This window comes from Hyperolius riggenbachi, chromosome 9 (assembly GCF_040937935.1).
Source record: "Hyperolius riggenbachi isolate aHypRig1 chromosome 9, aHypRig1.pri, whole genome shotgun sequence".
Lineage (NCBI taxonomy): Eukaryota > Metazoa > Chordata > Amphibia > Anura > Hyperoliidae > Hyperolius > Hyperolius riggenbachi.
The window spans coordinates 265,479,005-265,488,818 of NC_090654.1; the positions used below are offsets into that span (position 1 = coordinate 265,479,005).

Here is a 9,814-nt window from a genome sequence, read left to right on the forward strand (position 1 = left end):
TATTCAGTAAGGAGTCCTTGGGCTAGACTCCCTAACACTTCTACTGCCTATGGAGCGCAATCTAGTGGCTGCAGCTCAAGCACTGAGTCCACCAGGAGAAAATTACAATATAAATGTTGTTTGTCTTGTCAATATAAAGGTTTAACCCAGATGGAATTTGGCCATTGTTGCATACTTGAAATTATCTGGGCATAAAATGCTTAATCTGTATCTAGGGCTTAACAAGGCTGCCTCCCTCCACTTCTTCCTGCTCTGATGTATGGAATGTATTACTGTTTATACATTATCTATTATGTTTTTGTCCTTCCTAAACCCTATTTGCTGAGCTTCCAGTAGAGAGTCTATTTTCTTATTTAGGTCTGGAACCCATTTTCTGAGCACTTTGCGATTTGAAAACTCTTGCTAATGTAATGTGATGGGTGTGATCCCACTTGAGCGATGTCATTTTATAAAAATCCTCCCCATAGCATTGCATTAGCAAGAGCTTTTTCAAATCACTAGCGATTAAAAATTGCTTCTAGTGGGTTTCTGGCCTTAGCCTGTTTGGTAAAATCTTCACATAGATTTTTGTGTTTATCAGGGAGACTGAGCAGTAATCAGCATTTTCTGTTTGTGCTTTTTCTTTTAAGATTAATGTAGTTATTGCTTTGTTGGTTCCTGCATCAGATTTACCATCAAGAAGAAGGCTAGTTAGTATAGTCATCTGGGCTTGGACTTTTATAGTTGACCAGCTTCTTTGGTATGTCTAGCAATTTCTCCATCCTCATTGTTTCTGCCAGTTCTTCCGTGTCCTGTTCGGTCAGTATAGGTAGGTTAATTATTTTTTTTAAAAATACCTTGTAGGTTATTAGCAGTTGACAGCAATGCCTGAGGGTGTGCCACTGTCCCCTCTCTATAGCTCTTAGAATCACACTATACAGTTGAGGAAATCATGGAAAAATAGAATATTTATTCATTATATAATAAGGAAAACAGGGTTAGATTGAGAGTCAGCTGGTCACGGCATCTTCCTCCACTTTCCCTAAATTCCATTCTGTCAGCAGCTCTGAACAGACCTCGGTGTAGAGCAAGTCCCAGTCCCAGCGCACATCGTCCTGCGGAGACCAATAGTGTTACAGAGCTACTGGCACCTCCCTCAGACAATACTGCCAGACTCCTCCTCTACATCACACCAGCAAACTCCTCTCCCACATCACAGAGCCAGACTTCTCCCCTAAATCACACTGACAGTCCCCCCCCCCCCCCTCCTCCAAACGGCCAAACTCCTCCCCTACATCACACTGCCACACTCCTGTGAACCACACTGCCAGTTTCCTGCCCAATACCACACTGCCAGACTCCTCCCCTACATCACAATGCCAGACTCTTCCCATAACCCCCCCCCCCAGTCTCCTCCCCTACATCACACTGCCAGTTTCCTCTCCACCATACTGCCTGACTCCTCCCTTGCATCACACTGCCAATCTCCTCCCCTACATCACACCACCAGACTTCTTCCTTATATCACACTGCCAGTCTTCTCCCCTACATCACACCACCATTCCACCCCCCCTTCCTCCCCCCCCCCAACACACTGCCAGTCTCCTTCTCTACACCAAACTGCCATTCTCTTTCCAATACATGGTGCTGGCAATGACCTCCACCAAGATATGTGACACTCGGGTAGTAAGACTGACAGAAATATCACCACTGCAGGTGCCCTCGTACCTCTCTCACTTCTCCTTCTGGTGACAAGACTTTGGTGAGGAGCTTCAGATCAATGTCTCCATCCTGACAAAAGAGAAATATTGTGTCACCCAGGTGTAAGGGGTAGGGGTACACTGAAGGTGCAGGGAGAATAGCGAGGGCTCTCACCAGGGTCTGGAAAGCTGCATGTCTCATGAGGTCATTGTCTAGGTCTCTGTAGGTCATCACTCGATTTACTTGCACACTACAAAACAAAAAACCGGTTATTACACAGAGCCCGGGAGCAGAGACCGCGCACAGCCCGGGGGGCAGAGACCGCGCACAGCCCGGGGGGGCAGAGACCGCGCACAGCCCGGGGGGGCAGAGACCGCGCACAGCCCAAGGGGCAGAGACCGCGCACAGCCCGGGGGGCAGAGACCGCGCACAGCCCGCCAGGCAGAGACCGCGCACAGCCGCGGGCAGAGACCGCGCAGAGAGCCGTAGAGCAGAGACCGCACAGAACGCGGGAGCAGAGACCGCACAGAGCGCGGGAGCAGAGACCGCACAGAGCACAGTAGCAGAGACCGCACAGAGCCGTGGAGCAGAGATCGCACAGAGCACAGGCAGGAGCAGAGACCGCACAGAGCCCAGGAGCAGAGACCGCACAGAGCCCAGGAGCAGAGACCGCACAGAGCCCAGGAGCAGAGACCGCACAGAGCCCAGGAGCAGAGACCGCACAGAGCCCAGGAGCAGAGACCGCACAGAGCCGTGGAGCAGAGACCGCACAGAGCCGTGGAGCAGAGACCGCACAGAGCCGTGGAGCAGAGACCGCACAGAGCACAGTAGCAGAGACCGCACAGAGCACAGGCAGGAGCAGAGACCGCACAGAGCCATAGAGCAGAGACCGCACAGAGTGCAGGAGCAGAGACCGCACAGGGCGCAGGAGCAGAGACCGCACAGGGCGCAGGAGCAGAGACCGCACAGGGCGCAGGAGCAGAGACCGCACAGGGCGCAGGAGCAGAGACCGCACAGGGCGCAGGAGCAGAGACCGCACAGGGCGCAGGAGCAGAGACCGCACAGGGCGCAGGAGCAGAGACCGCACAGAGCAGTGAATAGCGCTCTCACCTGGGTGGAGCTGCCACCTGCAAAGCCAACTCCTCCTCCTGCACTTCCTCCAGATCAGGAATCACTGGGATATCTGTGGAGACATAACCAGGGGTGTGACATTTCCTGCGTTCCGACCCCTACACTGATTGCTGCACTGACAGCCAATCTTAATGAGGCTCACCATAAGGGCTCGTTCACACTATGAGCATTTGAACATTTTTTTAAGCGCTGGCGTTTTTGATATCGCCCTAAAAGTGCTTGTGCAATGATTTCCTATGAGAATGTTCACATGTGAGCGTTACAATTTTAGTAAATTCGCAAACGCGCTACATGTATCATTTTCTGAGCGCTCAGGCTCAATGGAAGGTATAGGGAAATCGCAAAGTGTTTTGTACAGCGATTTTCCGAGCGCTTTTAAGAATAAATACATTGTATTTATTCTTTTCCGGGTCAAAGAATTCACTTCCTGACTAACGTGCGGAAGTGAAAATCTCAATCGCTCATCAAAAGCGCTTAGAAAAGCACTTTTCTAAGCTCAAAGTGCAGGGAAAAGCTCAATAAATCGCTCAACGCTTGCGATTTATAATGTGATCAAAACCTAAAAGGAGGAAACCACTGTCTCTCCCTGCCCCAAACTACCACTGCTTCCCCTGTACTCCGCTGGTATCCCTGTCCTCTCCACTAGTCCCGAGCTCCACCGGTATCCCCATCCACTCCGCATCGCTCCACCGGTATCCCCATCCACTCTGCCACTGCAGTACTCCACCTGTATCACTGTCGTCTCTGCCACCCCCACTTCCTCTGTATCTCTGTCCTCTCTGCCACCACTGTGCTCCGCCTGCATCCCCATCATCTCCAACACCCTGCGCTCTGCCCGTATTCATGTCCTCTGTGCCACCCAAGCGCACCACCTGTATCTCCGTCCTCTCTAACACCCCTGAGCTCCCCCGGTATCCCTGTCCAATCTGCCACCCCCACTTCCTCTATATCTCTGTCCTCTCCACCACCGCGCTCCGCCTGCATCCCCATCATCTCCACCACCCCAGCGCTCTGCCGGTATCCCCATTCTCTCTGCCACTCCCCCTGTATCCCCATACCCTCCGCCACCCCGTGCTCTGCCTGTATATCCATCCTCTGCCAACCCTGCACTCCACCTCTCTGTCTTCTCCGCTACCCCCGCACTGGGCCTGTATCTCCGCCACCTCTGTTCTCCACCTGTATCCCTGTCCTCTCTGCCCCCATCCCCCCCCCAATCCTGTATCTCTGTCCTCTATATTACGGTAAGCCTGCCAATACTATTACGGAAGAACTAATGCTAATACAGTGACTGTTAGACTCACCGCTACCATCATCTGATTCCTCCAGACTTTGTTGTCTCAGGCGGCTGCTGTAGAACAGAGATCACACAAATCACAACGAAATCTATCAAGGTTAGAGGAAAACAAACTCAAACTGAAAATGAATGATGGCCTTCACTGTACGTAGATGCACAGGGCAGACGTGTGGTCACACAGCGCATCATGTATGTAGAAGCCTTGTGGTCACGCAGCACATGGTTACATAGCTAAAGGGAAAGTGTAGTGTGGTACTTACTCCTCGACATCCTCACTGCCACGCTTCCCCATTCTGAAACAAAGGATAAGGACTGATTTAATATGGTTGCCATACACATACAGATCTATAGTCAACAGACATATGTCTTACAGCATGTGTACTGTAATATGATAATAAAGTGCCTACAGATCATGTGATGCCAGAGCCGCTGCTGCCCCCGCCACAGCATGGATGCAAAATTAGTGACACACACATTAACACCAGAGAGCGCTACTCACCTGCTTGCCCCAGAGGAGTCATCGGCCCACCCTCCTTGACGAAGTGGTTTTGGAGGTCCCTGGAACATATAAACACAACCAAAAAATGTGCTAAGCTGCAAATTGTATAAAACACTCACCAGGTGTGCACTATGATGTGTGTACACATCTCTCCTCCCTTTTAGGGGGAGGAGTCAATCCAGGTGCATGCTATGATGTGTGTACACCTCTCTCCTCTTTAGTGGCAGGAGACAATCCCGGTGCGAGCTATGAAGTGTGTATTATTATTTAGTATTTATATAGCGCCGACATCTTCCGCAGCGCTGTACAGAGTATATATAGTATAACTGTCCCTCGGAGGAGCTCACAATCTAGTCCCTACCATAGTCATATGTCTATGTATGTATTATGTAGCGTATGTATTGTAGTCTAGGGACAATTTCAGGGGGAAGCCAATTAACGTATTTGTAATGTTTTGGGATGTGGGAGGAAACCGGAGTGCCTGGAAAAAACCCACACAGACACGGGGAGAACATACAAACTCCTTGCAGATGTTGACCTGGCTGGGATTCGAACCAGGGACCCAGCTATGCAAAGCGAGAGCGCTAACCACTATGCCACCGTGCTGCCATGATGTGTGTACACTTCTCTCCTCCTCTTTAGGGGGAGGAGACAATGCAGGTGCATGCTATGATGTGTGTACACCTCTCTCCTCCTCTTTAGGGGGAGGAGACAATGCAGGTGCATGCTATGATGTGTGTACACCTCTCTCCTCCTCTTTAGGGGGAGGAGACAATGCAGGTGCATGCTATGATGCGTGTACACCTCTCTCCTCCTCTTTAGGGGGAGAAGACCCTCGAGATGGTTTGATATGATGCGTGTACACTTCTCTCCTCCTCTGTGCCAATGGAGACCCTCCAGGTGTGTACTATGATGTGTGTACACATTTTCCCTCTGTACAGATGGAGACCCTCCAGGTTCGTGCTATGATGTGTGTGGACAGCTCTGTCCTCCTCCGTAGGGGGAGGATACCCTGGGGGGGGGGGGGGGGGGGAGGTGGTCTTATTTAAGATACACAGCGTACCTCCCGCATGGATGGGTTTCGTGATTCTTCTCCTTCATCTTGCTGAGGGTCATGAGAAGCACGAGCGCGGCGTCCCATCCTGGCGCCCTGCAGAGGGAAGATATCACATGACACAAACAGCGAGTAAGATGAGGGTACCAGCGGACACATGGGGGGAGGGGGGGGGGGGGTACAGAGGAGGAGATACAGGAAGGGAGAAATAGGGGATTGACATACATCAATATAGAAACAGAGAAGAGGTGTATCAGCAATGGAGTCAGAACTAACATGTTTAGAGCAAATACAGCACAGATATACAGAGAAGGTATACACTCTACACCTCACACCGCAACCTAATTAACAATACACTGCAACCAATCCCTAACAATACCCACACATTAACAGTAACAATACACTGCAACCTATCCCTAACAATACCTACACGCTAGCCATAACAATACACTGCAACCTATCCATACCAATACACCGCAACCTAACCCTAACAATACCCACACATTAACAGTAACAATACACTGCAACCTATCCCTAACAATACCTACACGCTAGCCATAACAATACACTGCAACCTATCCATACCAATACACCGCACCCTAACAATGTACTGCAACCTAACCATTACAATACACCAGTTTAAGCATATATTGAAGTGATCATTACCAGTATAGCACCATTGAAGAGCTAATACTGTGGTTGAGGGAGGGCCCCTAGTGGGCTCCCCTGGTCCAAAGGCCCTGGTGTGGTTGCAACCTCTGCATCCCCTCTTGCTACGCCACTGATGACATATCTTAGACCAAGCCGTCTTAGCTTCGAAGCCTCTTGAAGGATACCAGACTCGAAAGCCTCTGGTAAAAAGTGAAGGTGAAGTGGGTAGGGGGGCATAATGAAATACTTACCGCACCTCCTATTCGCCTCCTTCACTCACTGTTCTACTTGGCGACTTGGGCAACTCCAAACCTGGACATACAGCACCTGTTTCAGCTGTAATGAACACAGTTGTGCACTTTAAAGGTGCAGTGGGTAAGGGGTATAATCAAATTCATACTGCGCTTCACGTTCCCCCTCCGTCACTCGCTGTTCTCTTCCGCTCAGTCCCGTTCTCCTCGGCGACTCCAAACCCTGGACCACTGTGCTGCGCATGCGCAGTAGGTCTGTTCTGCTCCCTGTGGCTATGAAGCGTGATGTCACAGGACAGGAGCTCGCTCCCCCCGCATCTCTAATCAGCACGCTGGTGTGATCGCTCTCCTGTCCTGTGACAGCACTGGGCAGCCACAGGGGTGGAGCAAAACAAACATACTGCACATGCGCTGCGCAGTATGTCTGGGTTCGGAGTCGGCGAGGAGAACGGCGAGTAACGGAAGGGAATAGGAAGCGCAGTAAATATTGGATTATACCCCCCTACCTACTGCACCTTTAATAGTGCACAGCTGTGCTCATTACAGCTGAAACAGGTGCTGAAAACTAATTTGACTCTCACTACTACTTATGGGACCTCTCTTTTCACTGGGACACCATGTGCAAGCTTCTCTCAGGACCCCACCCTAACCCAAGTTCTAATGACCCTAAGATTTGTGAAAAGGCATGCAAAGGTGACCTGGGAGAAGGCTGACCGTAAAACCTGCAGCGTTAGCATTGGAGGGCAGGGGTGGGTGGTTGTGGGACTATAGGGGTGAGCAGCATAGGCAAACGCATGGGGGGGAATTACAGATGCACAGAATCCCATTCAGACCAGGGCCGCTGCAGTGTCTGGGGACAGGCACAGGTTAGGCACCAGAATATCTGCACTGTTTCCTTTTTTACCTGCTACTGTTGACTTTGTATGGAGCAGCAGCGTGCGTACAGAGCATGGCGCAGCAGCGTGCGTACAGAGCATGGCGCAGCAGCGTGCGTACAGAGCATGGCGCAGCAGCGTGCGTACAGAGCATGGCGCAGCAGCGTGCGTACAGAGCATGGCGCAGCAGCGTGCGTACAGAGCATACAGAGCATGGAGCAGCAGTGTGCGTACAGAGCATGGGACAGCCGCGTGTGTACAGAGCATGGCGCAGCAGCGTGCGCACAGAGCATGGGACAGCCGCGTGCGCACAGAGCATGGGACAGCCGCGTGCGCACAGAGCATGGGACAGCCGCGTGCGCACAGAGCATGGGACAGCCGCGTGCGCACAGAGCATGGGACAGCCGCGTGCATACAGAGCATGGCGCAGCAGCGTGCGTACATACAGAGCATGGCGCAGCAGCGTGCGTACAGAGCATGGCGCAGCAGCGTGCGTACAGAGCATGGGCAATGGAGCAGCAGCGTGCGTACAGAGCATGGAGCAACTGCTCCTGATCGATCCCATTGTCGACCTGGGCAGATCAGACATTTAGGAAATAATTGTCAGATACTGTCAGTCGTATGGGAAATTGCATTGTGTGTATCCCGTGCATTATGTGCTACCCCTCCCCCCTTCCCCTGAAAATCATGGGTTTGCCCCTGAGTAGGATATACAGTGTATACACGGGGAAGGTGGGGACTGTTGCTCCTCCTCCTCACATCCGGGCCGCACGCGGACTCACCCCGGTTCTCCGGTTCTCGCGCAGCTCCAGCACGTCGTCCATCACTCGGGGAGTCTTCAGCTCTGTCTCTATGGCAACCGCATCGCCTCCTGTAGTCACGTGGCGAGGTCAGACGTGTCAGTGCGCATGTGCGGAGCTCCGATAGGTCACAGTGCGGATTGGGGGCGGCGATGTTCTGTTTCTGAGATGCGGAAAGGAGACACGCCTCCTGCGCATTAATTAGTGACTTCACAAAGGGGGACGGCGCCGGTTGGTGGAGCGAATATTTTGTTATTTCATTTTCAGTCACCAGAAGTGAGTATTCAGCCAGTCCAACGCATAATACAAGAGGAGGGGCCTACAAATAATAGAAGACGGGACTGGGTGATGGGAGGAGGGGCCTACAGGGAATGGTTGGGGAGATTGGAGGAGGGGCTTACAGATAATGGAAGAAGGAGCATTAAGTTAGAAGGAGGGGCATTGAGATAACAGAAGAAAGGCTGGAGTGATGGGAGGAGGAGCCTACAGATAATGTGAGGAGGAGCAAGAAGATGGAAGGTGGGGACTACAGATAATTGAAGGAAGCTGGGTTGGTTGGATGTGGGGCCCAGGGCCGGTTCTAGACAGGCACATATGAGGGGGCAGACAGAAATTTGCAGGGGGCGCAAAAAACACCTGCGCCGCGCGCAGCGCGGCGCCCCCAAAAATGGGCGTGGTCATACAGACCGTGGGCGTGGTCATGGGTGGGGCCAAATATACATGAACTTAGCAGCGTTGTAACCTAAAGATAAAGGGCCTGACCAACAAAATGTTGGGTGGAGCCTCCTATCCTTTAATTAGATTATTTACTATTAGTATAGGCATAGAGTAAAAATGCATACACACGTTCAGTTTTGATTTGCCAATCACTGACCAATTTTACCACCCCCATCTAGTATGAGGGCCAACAGACTTCAAATACTATGAGCTGAGCTCTCATAATACCTAGAAGAGTAAAATTGGCCAATCAAAATGGATGTGTGTACCAGGCTTTACAGCTAATACTGTACATACAATACAGATGGTTTACAATCAGTAAAGGTACAGAATAACAACTTACATAGTACATACTGGAGGTAGCAGAGATCAGAACATGCTACAGCTAGTTTACTATCAGCACAGGCACAGAGTAACAGTTTATACTGTACATACTGGAGGTAGGGTAGAAATGAACAACACACGGGGGTTAGAAATGAAGGGCACACACTACAGTGAGTTAACGTTGAGTTTAGGTACAGAGTAACAGCTAATGCTGTACATACTGGAGGTAGCAGAGATCAGTATACACTGCAGCTAGTTTACCATCTGTACAGGCACACAGTAACAGCTAATGCTGTGCATACTGGAGGTAGCAGAGATCAGTACACACTGCAGCTAGTTTACCATCAGTACAGGCACACAGTAACCGCTAATGCTGTACATACTGGAGGTAGCAGAGATCAGTACACACTGCAGCTAATTTACCATTAGTACAGGCACACAGTAACCGCTAATGCTGTACATACTGGAGGTAGCAGAGATCAGTACACACTGCAGCTAATTTACTATCAGCACAGGCACAGAGTAACAGCTTATACTG

The 9,814-nt window shown here is 50.9% G+C and overlaps 1 protein-coding gene across 2 annotated transcripts; it reads right to left on the bottom strand.

Annotated features, from left to right (window-relative positions):
* Positions 1 to 929: 929 nt before the first annotated feature.
* IFT43 (intraflagellar transport 43) lies at positions 930 to 8,424 on the bottom strand. Of its 2 annotated transcripts, none has more exons than XM_068252200.1 (9): positions 8,218 to 8,424; positions 5,668 to 5,754; positions 4,605 to 4,663; positions 4,366 to 4,398; positions 4,113 to 4,159; positions 2,791 to 2,863; positions 1,855 to 1,930; positions 1,708 to 1,770; positions 930 to 1,094 (listed from the first exon to the last, which is right to left on the bottom strand). In XM_068252200.1, exons 1-9 carry the CDS (start codon positions 8,257 to 8,259, stop codon positions 990 to 992), a joined length of 585 nt encoding a protein of 194 aa, XP_068108301.1. In that variant the 5' UTR covers positions 8,260 to 8,424; the 3' UTR covers positions 930 to 989. The 2 variants fall into 2 exon arrangements, with proteins under 2 accessions (XP_068108301.1, XP_068108302.1); XM_068252201.1 differs by lacking the exon at positions 8,218 to 8,424 and adding an exon at positions 8,159 to 8,178.
* Positions 8,425 to 9,814: the final 1,390 nt, after the last annotated feature.